Source organism: Dipodomys merriami, unplaced genomic scaffold, assembly GCF_024711535.1.
Source record: "Dipodomys merriami isolate MVZ:Mamm:240054 unplaced genomic scaffold, mDipMer1.0.p SCAF_91, whole genome shotgun sequence".
NCBI classification, from domain to species: domain Eukaryota; kingdom Metazoa; phylum Chordata; class Mammalia; order Rodentia; family Heteromyidae; genus Dipodomys; species Dipodomys merriami.
Window position 1 is genome coordinate 3,417,648 of NW_027206524.1, and position 22,361 is coordinate 3,440,008.

Here is a 22,361-nt window from a genome sequence, read left to right on the forward strand (position 1 = left end):
ATACGTTTAATCATGTATTTCAGGGTACAGTTATACCACATTTAAGGACATTGTGTTAAAAAAAAAGACATGTCATTTATTTCTCTCGTGGGCCCCTACAAGTTATACACTACCTGTGATTGGGCTACGACAGAGGAACACAGACAGTTGTTACAAGGACCCAGTAAGGAAGAACAGAACACCACAGCAGATGACATACCTCACCCGTCTGTCTAGGATTAAGCTTTGTATAATAAGTACAGTATCAAGCAAGCAAAGCTTTCACACAGGGAAGAAACATACACATCTTGCTCATAGTTATGTCATCTGCCGGGGTCACTGAGTATTGACTAATAAATTCATAGAACACGGAAATCAATACAGAGGCGTAGTGGGGAAGAGGTATCAAAACCCACCGCAAGCTCAGGAAAGACCAGGGCAGCAAACAGTCAACTGCATTTGTCAGTCTGTGGGGACCTTGGAAAGAGCAATTTCAGTGGAGAAGGGAGGCCAGAGACTTAGCATGCTGTAAGATTTACGAGTCAGATGAAGAAACAGAAACCTGAATCTTCAGCTGAATCACTAGAAGGTAAAATCACTTAATTTATAAAACTGTTGGGTTGTTTGTTTTTTTTTAACTCTGACCTCCAAGGGAAATGTTGACTTCATTGGGAACTAAATGAAGAGAGTCAGATAAGGTGCTAACCTAGGATCACAGATCTGGGAGAAGTTCTACAATAAAACTTAAAAAAAAATTAGTACCTTTCTGGGTACTAATTTGTGGGAACAAATCAAAATGGGAGGTGACCTACAAATTGCTGAAAACTCAAAGAGCTGAATACCAACCAACAAACTCCTTTCTGTGAACTGCAGACATCTCATAGTTACATTTTGATGCTTTATAGATTTCACCAACCTAATATTTAAGTGACATAACACACTATCTCAAGTTCACACCATTGCAACAATGAGATGTACAGGTCGTTATGTCGAAAACGAACTTCACAACTTTGGTGCAGGGGGAGAGGCGGGGGGGGAGGGGAAGGGATGGGAAGGAGAAACAAAGGAGGAGGCTGGAGGAGGCTATAATGCTTGATAAGAAATGTACTCATTGTCTTGCCCATGTAATTGTAACCCCTCTGTACAGTATTTTCACAATAAAAAAAATAAAGCATTTAAAACACTAAAAATAAATAAATAAATAAATAAATAAAGATACTTTCATATTTTAGGAGACAATCTTTTTTGGAGAAAATAATTAAGTTAGAAATCTGGATGGATTTTTGCAAAAATAGTGTTCTACTTCCATACCAATTTATAAAGCAATCACAGAAGTTAGCATCTGCCTACCAGAGAAGATGTAAGGATCGATATTATACTTCTCAATAAATATGAAAAGAGAAAGTCCCACTGATCAAATCCTACCGATTAAATTATAAGTGCAAAGGAATTGTTTTCTTTTTTCTTTTTTTTTTTTTTTTTTTTTTTGGGTCCGGTCCTGGGGCCTGAACTCTGGGCCTGGGCGCTGTCCCTCAGCTCTTCAGCTCAAGGCTAGCACTCTACCACTTGAGCCACAGCGCCACTTCCGGCTTTTTTCTTTTTGCTTATGTGGTGCTGAGGAATCGAACCCAGGGCCTCAGGCATGCAAGGCAAGTGCTCTACCACTGAGCCAACTTCCCAGCCCCAGGAATTGTTTTCTTATCTGATCTGTCAACATAGTCTCAGTGGAGTCTTTATGAGAGGTGGAACAAGGGCTAGGAAGGAGGCACAGTGGTAGAGCACTTGACTCGTATGCATGAGACCCTAGGGTTCGATTCCTCAGCACCACATAAGCAAAAAGAAAAAAGCCGGAAGTGGTGCTGTGGCTCAAGTGGTAAAGCACTAACCTTGAGCTGAAGAGCTGAGGGACAGCGCCAAGGCCAAGAGTTCAGGCCCCATGACCGGACCCCCTCCCCCCGCAAAAAAAAAAAAAGAAAAAAAAATTTTAAATAATGAGAAATTTGGCATCATCAAGATGGAGTCAATCCTTACCCAGATACTTGAATACTTTAAATAACTATCAACTGCATTTAAGAAGCAGAGTGGCATACAAATGTATTCCAATATTATCAGTATATCAATACTATAAAAGTACCTATGATACTATCCTTTCTTGCAAATCAAACTGAGGACACCGAAGGGAAACAGCAATGCAAAGGGCAATATCCTGTTCCCCATCTCTCTCTAACAACCTCAGTGCTGAGCACTAGAGATCAAAGGGTGATCAGAGTAGAAATAGAGCTATTGAGCTGTCACTAGCTAGGTGACAGATAATTTTATCTGTAATTGTATGCATAACCTACAACTGTACAAGCAAATACACATGACAATGCTTATAATAAGGGCAGAATGACATGAGAGAATATAATGGAGCATAATGTAATCGAGTGAACCCCCCCCCAAAAACCCAACAACAACAAATCTTCCCTTATAAAATGACACATCTAAAGGACAAATAACACTTAGGCTGCTAAGCAGGAACAGACAAGGAAAAAAAAAACATTCTATACTAACAGAACATGCATGCAAAGATCCTAGAAAGGTAAACGAGGGTTCTTTCATCTACAACACTGTACCTGGTTTTGGTGAATTTTTGTTTTTGTTTTTGTTTTTTGCTGGTCATGGGGCCTGAACTCAGGGCCTGGGTGCTAGCTCAAGGCTAACACTCTGCCGCTTCAGCCACAGCACCACTTCCGGCTTTTTCTGCATATGTCGTGCTGAGGAATTGAACCCTGGACCTCATGCATGCAAGGCAAGCACTCTACCACTGAGCCACCTTCCCAGCCCTGATGAATTTGTTTGAATGAGCAGATGAAAGAATTAACAAATGGACAGCTGTGTGGGGCTGACTATATGTCCATCTTATACATTATATATTTATATAATACGTATAATATGCAGATAGCATGCATATGTATATACATATATAAATGTAATATGCATATACTATACATATATCCATCTCATACATTATATATATATTTATAATATGCAGATAGCATGCATATGTATATACATATATATGTAATATGCATATACTATACATATACTATTCAATAATATGTACATATGATATATATGTATAATTATATATAATAGATTTGTGTCATGTATGATAAATGCATATCATGTGATATAGGTAGGTAGATATCATATATGCAGATATGCACTCCTGTAGGCAAGCATGTGTTATTCTTCCAAGCAATGCTTTGCATATCCTTCAGTCTCTGCCAAGTCTTTTTACTCGAGGTTCACCAAGCTATACTAACTTAGTGGTTGTAAGTCCTTATTAGCTGAATTCTTCTTCCTTTGCTAACAAATACTGGGTGTAGGCGCTGAGTAGTAAGAAGTGAACAGACTCCAGGCAGCAAATGTAACATCAGGGCGTTGCTAAGCCGGCCACCTATTCAGTGACACAAAGGCCTGTTGTGGAAGACACCAAGCCAGGAGCCCAGCAGCGGTGCCACAGCTGCCAGGGAACTACAAAGAGGTGCCCACTGGGCTGCCTGACTCAGTTCTGTTCCCACACCTGGCTGGCTTCTGAAATGCAATCTGCCACCTGGTGAAAATGGGAATGCGGAAAGGACTCCCAGGCATTGCCATCTCCTTGCAGATAAAAGCACGGGTCTTTTATACCCGCTAGCTGAAGAGGAGGAGGAAGAGGGGTACTTATTATGCCAGCACATGGATTCTGGCTTCTGCCACTGACCATCTTGTCCAAACTGATCGCCACAGCAGCCAGAGAACATAAATTTCCACAAGGATGGAGCCTCATGGGTCTTGCTCCACACTGTTAATCACTGCTGAGACTTCTTTGATTTTCCTCTGCTTTATAAAAAAATGGCTCAATTGTTACTTGCCCTCCTCAATGGCTCCAACCAAGATTTGGGAGCTATGCCACTGCCCAGCTGGTACTGAAAAGAATTCACTTTTAGACCGTAGTGAAGGAAGGACGCTGGTGCAACTCGGAATTCTTTTTACAATTTTCCTATCAAATTAGGTAGCCAAAGAGCTGAAATATGTGCTCTCCTAGTTAAACAGTACTAGGTTTGGTTTTGTGTGTGTGTGTGTCTACCCGTCTGTGTCGTGTGTGTGTGTGTGTGTGTGTGTGTGTGTGTGTGTGTGCATGCGTGCATGCGTGCATGTGCAGGTACTGGAGCTTGAACTTAGGGCCTCACACTCTCTGTGGTGCTTTTCAGCTCATGACTGGCACTCGACCACTTGAACCATGCCTCCAAGTCCAGGCATTGGGTTTCATATATGACAGCCATGATACATTACCACAAATCCACAGTGGAGCTTATTACAACAGCATAGCATAGTGTTTTCACACCATTCATAAGCAAGTAATTCTAATATTTTTATGCCCTCAGAGAATGGCAACATAGGGATTATGTATCTGCACTTGCCTGCAAGACCATTTGTAGATACATCATTATGCTATCCATCAATACAGGAAGCCATTCCCTGCGCTGGAACTTCACAGGAAAGTGGGCCCAGTTTCTAATAACACACAGCTGTCTCACCACATAACCCATCCTACCATCCATTCAAGCAGCTTGGGAAATCTGTTCTTCCTATTTAGAAATTACCATGCTTCTTTCGTCTTCCATTGGAGGCAAAAAAAAATCAAGCCCTGAAACTTGAGTCCACTAGTTCTATCTTCTATGGCAATTTGAACAAACCTCCCTCTAGTACCTTCTTCACAGGAGTCCTTTAAAGTACCTCAGATTCACTCTCGTGTTCTCCCTTTGTCATCTCGTTTCATAGATTCAAAGAACTAATTCAGGATGCATTAAAGGCAGCACTAAAGAATTGTTTAAAATAGATAAAGCACAGAAACATTAGGGGGAATAAAAAGCCCCAAATGGTAGGAGTGATTTGCAATGAATACAAGCTATACTTTAGAAGGACAAGAAAGTGGGAGAGATACAGGCAGTCTGTGTCAGATAAAAAGACCTATCATGAGAAACCCTGTACCTGGGCTACATACAGTCTGTTGTGTATGTGTGCTTTAACTTGGGGAAATGCATGTCTGTACTTATTGCTCACTAGGATGTACACTACAAACTTTTCTAGGACCTTATTTGATTTTTTTTCTCTGTGCCATTTACATTTTTCATGCCCAGTTCACTTTTGATCAGGCAGGGAGAAGATGCTGGACTGGTTAAAGAAGCTGTGAAAATTAGCATATAGGAAAGACAAGACAGCCATTTCCTCATTCGCATCCTAGGTAAGGCCACTGTAGGAATGGCTGAGATTAGCAACCGGTTTAAACCAACTATTCATATTTGTTTTGAATCTCAAAGTTGATCTGATGGCTTCAAATTTCACAAATAAAATGCAGGGAAAGCCTAACATTTGCACACATCACACATTACACACACATCACACACACATACACACACACACACACATATACAGAGAGAGAGAGAAGGAGGGAGAGAGGGAGAGAGGAAAAAGGGAGGCAGGGAGGGAGGGAAAGAGAGAGAGAGGGAACGAGGGAGGGAGGGAGGGAAAGAGGGAGGGAAAGAGAAAGGGAAGGAGGGAGGGAGGGAGGGAGGGAAGGAGGGAGAGAGATTTAGGAGAGGAGATGAGGAGTACCTAAACTCTTGTATTATAAAGGAAACTGCTCATCCATTTAGTCTCATTTACCTGGTGAAAGGGGTATTTTCTTTTGTTGGGGGGGGTGTACGGTCAAGGGGCCTGAACTCTGGGCCTGGGTGCTGTCCCTCAGCTCTTCAGCTCAAGGCTAGCGCTCTACCACTTGAGCCACAGCACCACTTCCAGCTTTTACATTTTTTTGCTTATGTGGTGCTGAGGCATCGAACCCAGGGCCTCATACATGCAAGGCAAGCACTCTACCACTGAGCCACCTTCCCAGCCCCAGGGGTATTTTCTTATGAATTCTTCCACTTCTGCAATACACTTTTGTTCTTTCTCTTCTCTCTCCTCTCTTCTTTCTCCTCCTCGCTCCTCTCTCCTCTTCACTCCTCTCTTCTCCTCTCCTTTTCTCTCCTCTCTCTTCTTCTCCTCCTCTCTCCCTCTCTCCTTCTTTCCCTCTCTCCCTCTCTCCCTCCCCCCGCCTCATACATACTCACCCATATTTTATTTACATAGTTAGGTACATAATGCTTATAGCCAAACACTTTTCTTTTCTTTCTGTGGAACAAGACAGCTAGTTTTAAGGGAAAGAGTTGGGCTCCCAAAGCTCCACGTTCTTGTCTCAGTCGGGGGAGTTCAGTAGGGCTGAAACAGGTACAGCACTTTAATGTCTCCCTCTGCCCCATCCACACTTTTCAAGTCAGGAACATAGCCTGGTGAAATCACTGGGGTATAAACATGTGCTCATTTTTGTGGGGAAAAAGGAAGAGAGAAAAATGATGACTCAGACAGCAGGGCTGCAAACCACAGCGATCCTCTCAGGCCTTAAATCCTAAGAGTGTTTGTCCAGTTGGACCACCAGTCCTGAGAAGGTTGTCTAATAGGCTCCTTGCAAATCTCAGAGTCTGTTTCTGGGAGAAGCAGAGCTCCAACACCATCACACGCATTTTCCCCTGCTCTCACATAATCTCTGCGCACAGTTCTCACTTAAACAGCTGGTTAACATTCTCCCAAGCAGAGCTGTCATATTTTAATTGACCATTCCTTATGGTTGGACTGCTTCATGCTGCTCTGGTTTATATTCAAAAAAATCAGGCAACAGTATCAAGTCATTGTCTTATGTTCCATCCTTTTGTTTTGTATCATTTCTCTTTAGAAATCTCACCTATAAACCATTATCTAGACAAAGATATAAAGATTCTCAGTCCATGGGCACTATGGTTTTATATATTATATTATAAACATATATTTATTGGGAAGACATACCACCAGGATACTAAGGAATTATGACAGATTTTTTTTCTTTATTATTGTACCTTTGACCCAAGAGTTAGAATAAGATGTTTGTGAGAGACCCAAAGCAAAAGAGAGAGTGCTGTATAGATACGTAATGCAGCATTTGCTTCATTTGGCTGTTACCTACATAAAATCAGCACCCAGAGCCCAATAAATGTGGAAATACATACATTAATATCAAGGTTTCTTTGGATTTTTATGAAATTCAAACGAACTCACTAAGGCAGAGTTGTAGGTAATATAAAAAATACCGTCAGGCCCGTGACTTTCGGGTCTTGTATCTTTCCAGAGCAAGAATGACAGTGGTAGCAAGGCTGAAGGCTGTTCACACATGTGGGTGTGGGTTGGATTCTTTCCATACAGTTATTAGCATAGAAGGGACTAAAAGGAAGAGCCAGGGAGGAACAAAGTAAAGTGGTAGCCACTAACCATATTCAGAATTGGCCTTGAAGATGTGGCTCAGCAGTAGAGTTCCTGCCTAGCAAGCATGAAGCTCTGGGTTCAAATCCCAGTACCACAAAAAGGGGGGGGGGGGAATTCATCATCAACCAAAATAAAAACCTAAGTTAATACTATCTCACTAGGACTTGTACACAAATTCACAGAAAGGAGTGTCAAAAGCAGGTTTGGTTGAAGAACAGGGTATGAAGGTGGCCATAACAAACTTTGAAAGCTTGTTTGGAGATTCTAGTGGAGAAAGATAGCTAACTTGTGTGTATCCTCGACTCAGGTATGGTCTCCCTCTATTAGGGACGGTCATCATCTTCAACTGAGCATCAGCTTTGGGAGAGATGTATGACGGCATGTACATGGAGACGTGTAGCATGCATTTGGTTGATTATACTGGTGATTGGTGGCATGACCCATGTCACAACCAATCAATCGCTCCCACACTCTTCCATGATGTATCCAGTGAGATACATGAGCAGGTCCTATCCATGTGGCATTAAAAAAAAAAAAACATTCCCATTCCTTCTTCTCATTTCCAATAACATCTCACGAGAATCACTTCTCAAATCCAAGCAGTCTCTCCAATGCCTCACGCGTGCGTACATCTGGCTCATCCCAACATCTGTGTCCTGCCACTTACATTTGTCTCCCATGAAACACCCAAAGAGGGGAATCAGCAGTGACAAAAAAGAAGTCATTCTCCTTAAAGAGAAGCTTCTCTGAAGAAGAAAGAAGGATGGCCAATAGACACATGAAGAAATGTTCAACATCCCTAGCCATAAAAGAAATGCAAATCAAAACAACATTGAGATATCACCTCACTCCAGTTAGAACAGCAAAAATCAAGAACTCTAACAACAACAGATGCTGGAGGGGATGTGGACAGAAAGGAACCTTACTTCATTGTTGGTGGGAATGTAAACTTGTTCAACCACTTTGGAAAGCAGTATGGAGGTTCCTCAAAAGACTTCACATAGATCTCCCCTATGATCCAGCAATCCCACTTTTGGGCATTTACCCAAATGTTTACAAACAAGACCACACTAAAGCTACCAGCACAACTATGTTTATTGCTGCATTATTTACCATAGCTAAGATATGGAACCAACCCAGATGCCCCTCAGTAGATGAATGGATCAAGAAAATGTGGTAGATATACACAATGGAATTCTATGCCTCCATCAGAAAGAATGACATTTCCCCATTTGTTAGGAAATGGAAAGGTTTGGAAAAAATTATATTAAGTGAAGTAAGCCAGGCCCAAAGAAGCATAGGTCCCATGGTTTCCCTTATTTGCAATATCTAGTATAGGTATGAGTCAAGCCGAAAAGGTCAGATAATGTGATGTTAGGAAAATGAACCCTTAAATATGTATTTTAATGTTTTCGTTTCTTTCATGCATGTGTTTCTAACGCATTTATAAGATTATTTCTTTGTTGCTTTGTATGTCCCTCCCCCACAGTGTAACCCCCACTTTCACTATATTTGATGTCAGTATAACATGTGGAGGAGATGGGGACAAACAAGTCGTTTAAGGATTCAGGTGGACCTGTTGCAACAATGAAAAGTACAAAATGTCATGTCAAAACCAACTTTACAATGTCGGTGTGGGGGGGGAGGGGGGTATAATTGGGTGGGGGGAGGGGGGAGGCTGGGAAGGGAGGTGAAGGGTAAACAAAGGAGGAGGCTGCAATGCTTGGTAAGAAATGTATGCATTATCCTGCCCATGTAATTGTAGCCCCTCTGTACAGTATGTTCTCAAATAAAATAAAATAAAATTAAAAAAAAAAAGAGAAGTCATTCTCCTTCCTAGAAAGGGGAAGCAGGGGAAAACATCTCAAGTCGAACCAAGAGGAGGAAGGAGACACTACCAAAGATGTACTTTCATCTCCTAGGATGATTTAAGGCTATCTGACCCAAAAGAGTTATAAAACAAAAAAAAAAATGTCTGAATTTTGACTTCTTCTTATTCCCATAAATTTTTATCACCCCAGCACTCTAACTCCCAAAGAAAACAAAAGCTTATATGAGAGATCTTTCCTAAAACCCGAAAGCAAACAAAAACGTATTATCCAAAAGGTCAACTGAGTCCAGTCCTTGACAGGAAAAAGATATTACTGAGCGGCAAGATCTTGCATTTGCACACAATGAAACCGAAATGCTTCTTTGCTCTGCTGCAGGAAAAAGTCACAACTAAAAGTAGAAAAGTCCACTGACTTTTCTCTTCTTAGAGCATTCTCAGCCTTGCCAAAATAGTGTTGCTATTTCCCTTCCAGCTTCCAGAAGGAGGTCAAAGGTCAACATAGTTTGTTTTTTTTCTAGCCCATTAACAGTGGAATGGTTGGCCTGGGTACCCTAAAAGACAAATAGATATTTGAGATTTTTTTTTTAGCCTTGTGACTATGGCAACCTTGTTCTGAGTGCAAATCTCCAAACATGGACAATCTTATTTTTAGATCTCTGCTGTCTGTAGACCTACCCTACAGTACAACCTATCATGAGCATCCTTGTGTCACTATTCAGAACTTACATAAGATACAAATAAGGCCAACCTCAATCAAGTCCCCAGGTGTAAATATCATTTAGTCTATCCCACAAATCCTATTTGTCTAAGATTTATACAAAGGTGAGAGGGGGAAATAATGATCTGTGATTACGGCTATTATTAGGTCTGTCTCCTGGTTGTCTAGGCTATATTCACTTCATTATCTAATTAAAATTTTTGTTACCACAGGGTTAGGATGGTGAGGTCCCAGGTAACATCAAAGTATTGAGGTGGGAGGGGAGAGAAGCGAGGAGAATTGAGTGGACTTGAGACATTTACCTGTGCATATATTAAGTTTGAAATCTAAAGATGACTCACTAATACAAATCTCTGTTGTAGGTCCTTAAGTTTTATATCTGGGTGCTGGGAATCATTTTAACTATCCATATAGTAACAGAGGTATTTGTTATCTTCTAAATAGTTTGTTTTACATACCCTTCAATTAGATTTAACCTCTCAACAACTACTTAGCATGATGTCCCTCTTCAAGTGAAAATTCTACTGAACTAACCATACTTGCTCACTGCTGTAAGGAAACGAACAAAGCACTGCTACTAAATATAGAAGCACTTTTATAGCACATGGCAATGCTATCTAATGACTGATGGCAGGCTATGAAAAATAATCTACCCTGGTATTTAAAATGTCAGAAAAGCAATCCAAAAAAAAATCAGAATCTACAGAGGAGAATATGTCAATGATTGATGAGGCTTTGCAAATCACACCAAGTATTAGGGAAGCCGAAAATTATCTAATAGTAAAAGGATTCTGAGAAAAAACTTTGAAATCCTAGTGTGACTGTCACTATCTGATCAAGAAAACAGAAAACTTAGGCAACAGAGGTTGTCTACCATTTTATTTTTATTTTATTCTGATGTATGTATATTCATTATTACACAGCTTTTTCTTTTTCTTTTCTTTTCCCTGGTCCTGGGGCTTGAATTTAGGGCACTGGGCCTCTTTGTGCACAAAGCTAGTGCTCTACCACCTGAGCCACAGCACTACTTCTGGCTTTTTCTGAGTAGTTTATTGGAGGTAAGAATCTTACAGACTTTCCTGCCTCAGCTTGCTTCAAATCATGATCCTCAGATTTCAGCCTCCTGAGTAGCTAGAATTACAGGCCTGAGCCACCAGTGCCTAGCTGGACACAGAATTTTCTAAGTTGAAAAAAATATATAGTCTAGAACATGGATGAGCCAACCGGCTCTTCTGATAGAATATTAGGAAAATGGTAGAATCATCACCACTACATCAATCTCATTTCCATGATCCACATCACTAAATCAAGTCACAAGTGAACCACAAAGCTTGATGTCTGTCACATCACTACATCAAGTCACAAGTGAACCATAAAACTTGATGTCTCTCACACTTTCAACCCTATCCAATGGGATCTGATCTAGACACCGATTATAGACGCTAAGAAAAGCAAAAGGCACGTAAGTATACAAGTAGACTGCCAAATCACAAACCTATTTTGCTATTTTAGTTTTCTACAGTGTTGTTTCACTTTTTTTAATTGAGACTACAACCTGATAGAATCAAAAGTACATTGGGACTTATAATCTATTTTTAAGTTTAACTGTATCCCACAGTTTTTTTTTTTGAAATATCAGACTTATAAGTTGCAGGAATTTTTTTTTTAATTCCCATATTCCTTTTCCAAGTTTCACCAATTTGTAAAAAAAAAAAAAAGCCCCATTTTTTTTCTCTTTCTCTGGTTTTCTCCTCTTTTCCTTCCTCTTTCTCTTCTCTCTTATTGTGTACACACACACACACACACACACACACACACACACCTAAGTGTGTCAGTGCTTTTTCATACAATGCTATCCTCTAATACTCAGTTTATATTCGTATTTCATGTAATGTCCCAAAAACATGCAAATTTTCCCCTGGTCCAGGATCCAAGAGGATCACTTGGCACTGGCCTGTCTTTGTCTTTAGTTCCCTTGGACAGATCCTCAGCCTCACTTTGTCTTTCAAACCCTATCTCTTAAGATACCTATCTAGCCAGGCAATTTGCCCTGGCTGGCAGGATTCAAAAAGAGAAACGTGTCTTCTCTAATTATTGCTATTGAAAAGTTCTGATATTTCTGCAGCTTTTATCCAACGTTATAGGTAATCTAGTGATGTTATAATGTAGATGGGAGCATGTAAATGGGTTATATGACAATATTAAGCCATTTTTCTATCAAAGATTTGATCATTCAAAAAAACAAAAAGATAAACATGGCACTTGACCACTAAATACCCTCAGCCCATCAGAAAAGAAAGTTGAGCAAGAACTGAGGAAAGGCACCATTGTAGAATTGAGTTTGGTTCCCCTCATTTTAATCAGCCCCTCTTGGACTTCTATCTGTTGCCAGAATAACACTGGGGAAAAGACATGTATGAAGTAAGACACTGACCCAAGACTTGTTCAGATCTTTCCAACGAGAAGGCTCCTAAGTGGACATCCAAAATTCACGAAGAAAGAACAAGTATGTACATGAAGATGTATATACTATCCACTGTTACTGATTAAAAATAAACATAAAAATAAAAATAAATAAACAACACTGCAAGTTTGATGGCAGGCAGCTAGACTTCAGAATCTGTGGTCCTTTTTTAAAAATAAATAAATAAATAACAAGCTACAATTTCACAGCATTTCAGAAAACACTGGCAGGTGTGAGGCCCAAAGATCAGTGCCTCCTTCAGCCTCTCTAGAGCTTTCCAAAGAAAGCAATCCCTTGATAGCATGGTTCTGTCCTGACTTTAAATGTGTTAACTTTTTTAAGAAGACAAAACATTGAAACCTTAAACATTAAACCTGAGAGAAACCTTCGAAATAGAGAAACTGTTAACCAATGTCCTTTCCCGATTCATGCCCTTCTTGATTACTGGGAGAGAAAAATACGCTTAACCAGCACAGGATAAACAAAGGTGTCATGCAATACTTAGCAGATACATAGTAAAAATAACAAAGCTTCTGTTGGGAAATACGTTCAGTCTGCCTGATCTGTGACCTATGATCAATGTTCTTTTCCGATGTTACCTCCCCCATCCCATAACTCTTGCAGCTCTCTAACGCAAACACCCACATCCCTCTTAATAGCATCAAAACTTGTTGAAACTGAAACAGTCATAACTACGTTTCTATTTTAACTCACGATGGCAAAGAAGAGAGTGTGGTTCTTAATTCTCATTCCCTTTCTCCCCTGTCCTATACCACTTAACACCAAGCACTGGGGCCAAGCAGCAAGATTTCTGCAGCAACATAATATAGATCCTTGAAAACCTAGTTCATCAAACCATTCAACTATGGCACTTTCCACAAGAATGCCAAATGTCATGCTTTACAGAAATATAAACACAGTTTTCACTATCTAATATTAACTAGAAACAGACATTTCATATTGTAGCTTTTTTTTTTTTTTTTTTTAATCCAGTCGTGGGCCTGAACTCTGGGCCTGGGCGCTGTCCCTCAGCTCTTCAGCTCAAGGCTAGCGCTCTACCACTTGAGCTACAGCACCACTTCCGGCTTTTTTCTTTTTGCTTATGTGGTGCTCAGGAATCGAACCCAGGGCCTCAGACATGCAAGGCAAGCGCTCTACCACTGAGCCAACTTCCCAGCCCCATATTGTAGCTTTTTAAAAATAAGTTTGTATTTCTCAGGTGGCTAGAGTTAGATCATTTCAGTAAGCAAAAGGCATTATGAAGCAAATAATGCAATAACTTTAACGCTAAAACCTTCCAGCAGGAAAGGCCTTGCTTATAGCTGATTTCGTTCACATCGTCTTTTCCCCAGCTAAAGCTAAAGGCCCCATTAGAGCAATGGGCTACATTACCAGGGCAACTGAAAGAGATGACTAGAAGGCAAGAAGCAGACTACATTTGATATTCCTAATTTGAAAACATAGGAAAATAGACACAACCATTTTCTAAACTCCTAAAAAGAGAAGCATGAACCACTCTGGTGAGCCCAAACTCAAGTTTCAACCCCAAATCCTGTAAAATTTGCACCAAGCAGTCAGAAATGGTCCTTTTGGGAAGAAAAACATTTACGAGTGTGCTATTTTCTGACTGAGGTCTTCCAGTCTTTGGGGTGGTAACTAAAGCATGAGAAAGACTTAAGTGCAGAAACAAGCAAACAGGTTTCCAGGCTCTAGGGCAACCCAGTATGAGGTTAAGAAGTAGATGAAAGAAGTCATTCATTTCAATCCTTCAGTTTTCTACCGACGCTCTCCAAAGATAAGTGGAAATCACAGACTTAGACCACTCTGGAGATGGATGGGTTGAGCTCACCTAGCACTTATTGGTAGAAAGGACTTGATATCTCCAGAGAAAAGTATTTTCCATACAGGAAAATAAACCCTGCCACCCATCACCTGATCTGAAGGTCACGTGACACTGCTTTCTGTACAGAGCCAACCACTCAGAACTGCCACGCTCCCACCTACACCAGCACCCCTGGACTCCTATCAGAGTCAGGACAAAAAAAAAAGGAAGATCCCCAAAAGAACTGCAAACAAAGAGGTGCTTTTTTAAACAGAAAAGCTGTGAGGTACTAGGGCAGAAAGTATTCCTGCTACATTATCCTAAAATTGAGATGGCTTTCTATAGTTTCTGTCCTGGAAGGCACATGAGAATCAATGCTGCATGGAATTCAGTACAGCTCTCCCACCCCAAGACCTTCAGATAGTACCACAGGATGGCTCAGTTGTCTTAAGGTTGCAGAATCCAGTGCCATTTAGAACAGTACTTTCCACCTTGTTGGAACCATCCAAAACAAAAACAAAAACTAGAAGATGCCTACTTGTGTCTCCAATATGCACATTTCTCCAGACCCAGGCAGGGCAATTCAGTAGAAATTTCAATGATGGTCAAGAAAGTGACCTCTGAACTGTAGAATCCATCACAAGTTCAGCTTTAACCCAGGGTCTCCCAGAAATAACAGGGTATGACTTTAAGAGGCAACTGAGATCTTTTCAGCTCAGAGTTAGGGCCAAAGAAATTCAGATAATAAGAAGCAAAGAGCACTCACAGATGAACAGCTAGGAAAGTAAATATTTCTGTTAGAATGTTGTTGCTTTTTTTCCATCTGCAGGAAAATGGCAAGCATAGTAACTTGCGCTCAAAAGTCTTGAGCAGAGTTAAAGTATGTGAAGACAAGGATTGCATCTCCATTTGCCAGAGCTCTTCAAATCACCCAAACAGAAAATAAACCGCTGATGCCCTTCCTCTTCCCCTCCCCTCTTTCCCATCCTCTGCCAACCAGACACACACATAGTTAAAATACCGAGTATATTCGCGGTACACTGGAGAATTCCTGAGACGTCTTCAACTTCCTCTTTGTTGGAATGGTCCGAATAGGAGCATCTGTTAGAGATATTGTGGAAGTTCTTCTCAGCATCCCTATAACTAAGAGGAAAGTAAAAATCAGCAGATGGAGACATTTTTGGAAGTATTTGCAAATGCACTCATACATCTAACCAAGCATACATAACCTGTGGCTATCTACACTTTGAGAGTAATTACACTTTAAAATGCCTCGTAAGAAAACATACCTTTCCAAGACCTTGTATAACATTTATTTTTGCTGCCATCCTCCCTGTCCTTATCTATAATGTGAGCTCACTGCAATTGACCTATCAACTGCCTGCATAGAATTAAATAACGCAGGTAGTATACTCAGCAATATTTCTTCAAACACAGTTAAGCAGCGGATAATGTACCAGTCTAACTTGTTATTGTTCAAAAAATATATAGTTCTTTACTGTAAATAGATGGAAGAGAAGTCAATTTACAGCCAAAAAAAATCTGATCATGGGAGCCTAAGCAATATATCTGAAGTTTGTTTCCAAACTAACCAGGTCTCGCCCACTCTTAATTGCACTTCCGATATTCTATTGGGATTATTTTGGTTTAATTCCTCATGCATTGTCAAAGGGAAAAGGAGAACAGAAGGTTGGCTGTGTAAAACAAACATTGAACCCACAGTGATAATCAGAGTGGTAGAATATAATTTCAAATGACTACAGGAAACACTACTCTCATTTTCTTCTTCTTGATGGTTTTGAGACCAGGGTCTTGCTATGTAGCCCAGGCTGGCCTGGAACTCACAATCTTCCCTTCCTCTTCTCAGGTGTGCTGGGATCATAGATATGCACCACCAAGCCCACACCCAGTTCCTAACACAACGATGAGGCAGAGTCCAGATTCGCATTCTTTAAGCTGTATTGGTTAAGTTAGCTAATGGATGAGCAAGAGATCTCAGCAATACTGATTATCATGTGTTTCCCAAGGCTGCTTACTAAGGAAATCCATCTACACTGTTCTGTCACAGTAGCACAGTCATGTACCACAGGCCAATAGGAATCAGGCAATGTAAATGTGAGTAGAGAAGTCAGGCACTCAGAGGACAAAAATTGAGATTGAAAACAAATAATCAAAAGTGAAAGTAATTAGCAAGGAGAAAAATAGCTGTAATACGAACTAGCTATGTCCAGCTACTGAAGTTAAACAACTAAATTCTGGACAGCCAAGAAAAAGAGAGAAAAGAAAGCAAGCAGATAAAGAGAAAGACAATAAGTTCAAAACTACAGTGTCAAATAGTCAGGTACCAAACATGATCCTCAGAATTCAGCCTCCTGAATGGCTAGAATTAAAAAGCATGAGTCACTGGCACCCAGCTCTAACTATCAGAGTTAGAAGGTAGCTTGGGCAGAAAAGTCTGAGACTAACCAGCTAAAAGCTGTGCTAGAGCTGTGTTTCAAATAGTAGCACATCACCAACCAAGTCAACCCAAGCAAGTGTGAGACCTTGAGTTCAAACACTAGTACAGTCTAACAAACCAAAAAATAACCTGCACCTTTTCTTGTCTTTAGTTAAGGGATGAAGACAGCTACACGAACAAGATGCCAACGTTGGCACCAATGTGCTACACACCACAACCTTGTGTACTATAAGATCAGTCTCACACACAAAGGTAGCATATTAAGGCTACATGGAAAACAAAGGTAACTAAAAGCTCTTGTCGGGTGCTGGTGGCTCAGGCCTGTAATCCTAGCTACTCAGGAGACCAAGATCTGAGGTTCGTGGTTGAAGCCAGCCCAGGCAGGAAAGTCCATGAGACTCTCATCTCCAACAAACTACTCAGAAAAAAGCCAGAAGTGCCACTGTGGCTCAAGTGATAGAGTGCTAACCTTGAGCCAAAGAAGCTCAGGGACAGAGCCCATGCCCCCAGTTCAAGCCTCAGGACTTGCAAAAAAAAAAAAAAAAAAAAAAAGGTGGCGGGAAGGTGGCAGTACCACAACTATGAATTTTACAACTCCATGAGAGATGAAGAGCCCCGTAGAGATGAGGAGATGGATCACAGAGCATGAATAAATGATTCTAGGACTCTATTCCCCGATGCAAGTGATCTCTGTGAATACATAAATGAATAAGTGCATAAATTAAGGAGTAGAATGAATGTTTAAAGACAATGAAGATGAGGCAGAGAGGTTATTTTACTCCCTCCCAATCCTCTCTCGGGGAGCCTTTGAATAGCTTAGAAGCTTAGAACACTATGCTAGATCTCTGACAGAGAAATTGGATCTAAGGGCAAGTTTGGGGAAAGGAATGAAAACTAGGGAAGGCCCATGGTTGAAGGGTGTAAATTAAGAAATTCAAAAAGAGAAGGGCTACAACCCCTCCATACCTTACCTTTACAATAAAATTTGTTAAATAAAAAAAAGAGGAGGGCTAGCTTAGTTACTCTGTTACCTGTCCTGACTCTATACAATACCTAAGATGAACTGTTTTAAGACAGGCCTTAGGCAAAACCCAATGTCAGAAATAGGAAAACATCTGCTTCACACTCATCCCCCACACACACACACACACACCTCTACAAATAAGACAAATCATGTTTATCAGCACTTACCCTCCATTGCCTGAAATCCCCTAACTGTAAGGAAACACATTCCTTATCACGGAGATTAAAAAGCCTTAAATTGTCTTTTCTTCAGAGGAAAAACATATAGGTGTGAACACCTTTTAGTTGAGGTGTTAGTGACATTAGTTGCTCTGCTTTTTCAGTTTTTAAAGAGACATAGAAAGCAGAGCCAATGCAAATAAAAGCAGTGAATGAAGGTTCCTAGACCCCAGGAAGTTAGCCAACACCCAAAAATATGCTCATAGGCCTATCTGGATCCAATGGGACATGGAGATACCTCCTTATACTAGAGTCAAATTACCCTACTCTTTTTGCTGTGCTTGCCATGAGCAAAACCAGGAAAGAAACTTCCAGAACAAAAACTGCCATAGAGCATGTCTACACAGAAAGCAGCAAAGTTGAGGCAGCCTCTCTGCTAATTATCATGATACAGTTTGGTTATCTATTTATTTCGGTCATCCACTATAATGCAATGTGATGACACACACCTGTATAATCCCAGCTACTTGGGGGGCAGAGATCAAGAGGCTCTCATTTTAAAGCCAGCCAGAGAAAACAGCAAGACCTTCCCTCAACCAACAAATCAGGTGTGTAGTTTACGCCTGTAATCCTAGCTACAAAGAGGCACAGGAAGAGAGTAGTTGGAACTAGCTCCAAGAAAAAAAAATGCAATACTCTCTCCAAGAAATAAACAATAGCCCAAAGGGGCTGGGGTTCTGGCTCAAGTGGCAAAGCACCTGTGTAGCAAACATGAGATCCCAGGTTCAAACCCCAGTACTGACAAAAGGAAAAAGAAAAGGAGTCCCAATTGCCCTTGAAGACTTAGTTTAATTCACAGATAAGACTATATCGTTAGTTATTGGATCTCAAAGTAGAAAGAATGTTCATAACCCCAGAAAAATGATTTAAGTTGAATGACAGGTGCTGTCCTAAAAATATTATGAATGGCAACAAGAGTGAATATAAGAGCAAACAAATATTCAGTATTGAATATATCAGATGGAGAACATTTTTTGTCAAGGGATATTTGGGAAGTGATAATGGCTAGTATTGGTGTTTATATTCCTATGAAAAAGCTCCCATATTTATTGAATTTTGAGTCCTGCCTACCATTGCCTTGGCAGGGTGATTTCGAGGGTCTTATTTTGTTAATAGGCCAGAGGGTCCCCACAGTAGGAATAGCTCTAAGTGTATTATCTACTGCGATCTATACACCATACTTTTCAAAGTAGCAAACTCAATGAGAGTGATTAAGTTTTATTTTAGAATGTGTGGGGAAAGATTAATTTGACATTCTTTAGCTCCATTAGGATAAACCGTTTGAAATCACTAATGGCCTCAAACTAAAAGCCATCTCATGAGTTTAAATAGTATGTTTTTGCTAGTACTGCACTCTTGAGAATTAGCCTGACAAAGTTTCAAAGCAATTCCCTTTGAAATGACAATTAACATAATCATCAAGCACTTACAGTTATGTGGCATTGTACTAGGTACTGGAATTATCTTTCCATTGGTTTCCTTCCCTTTAATTTTGTTTAAAAATGAAAAAAACAACCACCAATCATGTCACATTGCCATAGCCTAAACCATGCTCCTGATGTCCATGGCAAAGACTTACCCAGAGTATAAAATGATTCTTGATATTTCAGGACAAGCCAGAATTTGAACCTTGATTCCCCACAAAGACAAATGCACATAAAAAACACTAACAAGGTGAATTTTTTAAAATGGACTTCAATGTCAATGAATTTAATCTTTATAGCTACGTTATTCAAGAAAGTAACTTTAGGCCTTTTATATGTGTCCACCATTTTCTACTAGAATCAGCCCAAAGTACTTTCATTGAAATTAGCGTATTTAGTCATGATATGTAAACCTCCACTGAGTTATCATTATCATCATCATCAACACCATCATCACATTTTACAAAAGAAATAAAGTTACTTATTGAAAATTCTATGTGCGCTTAAGCTATGAGCTATGTGCCAGTAGCTCATGCTTATAATCCTGTCTACTTAAGAGACTTGATCTGAAGATCAAGGTTCAAAACCAGCCCTGTGGCAGGAACATTTGAGAGACTCCTATCTCCAACCAACCAGCAAAAAAGTGGGAAATGGAAGCATGGCCCAAGTAGTAGAGTACCAGCCTTGAGTACAAAACTCCTCAGCACAAAACCCTGAGTTTGAGCCCCATGATCACACACATAGACATACACACAAAGTTCTATGCGCTGATAAGACTTTGACTTCTCATCTTTGGACATTAAATCTGACTTCACACTCTATGATAAGCACTTGGAGAAATAGGGGGAAAATGAAGAAAATAGTAGCAGCACAAGACTGTAGCTCCATTAGTAATAATCCTTGAAGTGTTATTATAATTGAATTCTATATGACTACAGACTCCCATTCATAGCCCCCCCAATAAGACTGATAACCCTTATAACCATCATGAGGCAAAATCATGAGATTCAATCTTGATATTTGAAAGGACAGAAAGCAAAAAGGGAGGGGAAAACAATATCAAAAGGGGATGTCACTTAATAGAATCAAATTCATTCAGGCAACTGTGGCTCATGCCTGTGATCCTAGTTTACTCAGGAGGCTGAGATCTGGGAATCACAGTTTAAAGCCGGCCCTTCAGTGAAGTCTGTGAGACTCTTATCACCAATTAACTACCAAAGAGCTAGAAGTGGAGCTGTGGTTCAAAGTGTTGAGGGAAAAACCTCAGAGACAGCACCCAGGCCCTGCGTTCAAGGCCCAGGACTGACTGGTGCATGTTCTCACATGTGTGTGCAAACACACACACAAGAATTCATAAACCAAAGGGAAGCACTCCAAGGGACCCACCTTTGTCCCCACCCCACACTTTGAGAACTCTGCCAATGTGAAAAGGAGGCTCAGGACACCAGAATAACCACACGATCCCCAGCTGTGTTTGAGGAAATTCACTCTAATTTGTCTCCCTTAATGACCAAAATCCATTTTCTACTCACCCAATCACTTGATGCTCATAATACTGCAGCGTCCTTTTGAGAGTCTGCTGTATGGTCTGAGGCTATGGGATAAAACAAGAATAGAGAGATCAGCAAAACAGCGTCATTCCCACGCTGGCCGGCAGGGAGCTTCTGAATTCTCTCCGAGAATTTTCACCCCTTTTGCACCAGGCCAGGCATTTTCTCCAGAGCAACTAATGAAACACTCTGCAATTGGCCCAAACTTTCCCAATGTGCACTTTGGCAGGATTTCCTGGCTTTTTAAACTTTTTTTCATTTTTCTGAAGCAGCTGCTAAGGTCAATGAAAAACCCATCGGCTGCCAGGTAGCCTGGAGGAGCAGAGGGCAAGAATGTACAACAGACACACAGGTGATGGGTCTTCATGACCGGTATGTACAATCTGGGTCAGGAAATGACCGACTGAGGTTTTAGCTTTTAGCAAAACATTCAAGAAGGATCTGAAAGGCAAAAGTAAATTGAGTTAAAGTAATCAACTTTCTTTTTTTTTTTTTTGGTCTGATGTTTTCACTCGTTGGCTGGCACTTGACCACCTGAGCCAAGCCCTAACTCCCTCAACTTTCGAGTAGGCTTTCTGTCAGATGATCCCGCCCAGGATTGTTAATTGACATCAGAGATGACCAATAGAGAGATTCAGGTAGGACCAGAAGCAGGGGGTCCAGATCCCACAGCCTCAAAGAGCAATCAGCCTGACTTTCTTGGTATCAAAGAAATTGTTTCCTCTGATGTCTCCTATTTGTCTTCAACCACCCCTCCCCCCTTAAGTAGCTCATGACTGACTTGTATAATCTAGCCCATCTCATGATGGTTCAAGATAGTTTTTTTTAAATTTTCGATCAAGAAATGGTTTTTAGACTTATTCAGGCAGCAGGGCTGAGACTTGGGGTTTTAAACTTAGCCATAAATGGAGCACAAACAACCCAGAACACAGATTTTTCAGTGAGAAGTCATGATAAGAACTGACCGATTTCCCAAGAGCAAGAAAGCAACTATCTTAAATAATAAAACCCCTGTTGTCCACCAAGTTGGGAAAAGCCATCAAAAGAGTACACTAAACATTTGTTCATTATAACCCAGGAAGAGTTGTAGGGAAATGTGAATATAATACACATCCTTCGACGTTTGACACACTGCCACAGCTTGATGATCTCATGAGCTTTAACTAATCAATTACTCCAATGTAGTCCCTCTAAAAAGTAGAAAAGTTCTAACTAAGATGCAGTTGATAAAGATAAATTCTGAGCCTCAAGTCCTTTAGAGTGATTGCCATTTTTTCCCTTGAACTCAGGGCCTTGCACTTGCTAGGGTCTTGTTTTCGACCCAGGCATTTACCTGGACCATGATTGGCCTATTTATACCTGCTTCAAAGGATGAATGACATCTCATTCTGTCAAAGCAGAGTAAAGAAATGGCAACCCTGAACCAAGAAAACAATGAAGAAGATGACATGGGCACAGTCGGTGTGGCACACATCCAGCCCAGGGTAGCCCAAGTGAAGTCCTTTCCATCC

The 22,361-nt window shown here is 40.5% G+C and overlaps 1 protein-coding gene across 1 annotated transcript in view; it reads right to left on the reverse strand.

The window, feature by feature from the left end:
• Positions 1-22,361, reverse strand: part of LOC138821317 (guanylate cyclase soluble subunit alpha-2) — a 204,037-nt gene that overhangs the window by 154,383 nt on the left and 27,293 nt on the right. Inside the window, exons 2-3 of the mRNA XM_070013456.1 lie at positions 20,833-20,894; positions 15,198-15,319 (exon numbers count right to left, since the gene is read on the reverse strand). Of these exons, the coding sequence (XP_069869557.1) occupies positions 15,198-15,319; positions 20,833-20,894 (184 nt within the window). The remainder of the gene's footprint in view (positions 1-15,197; positions 15,320-20,832; positions 20,895-22,361) is intronic.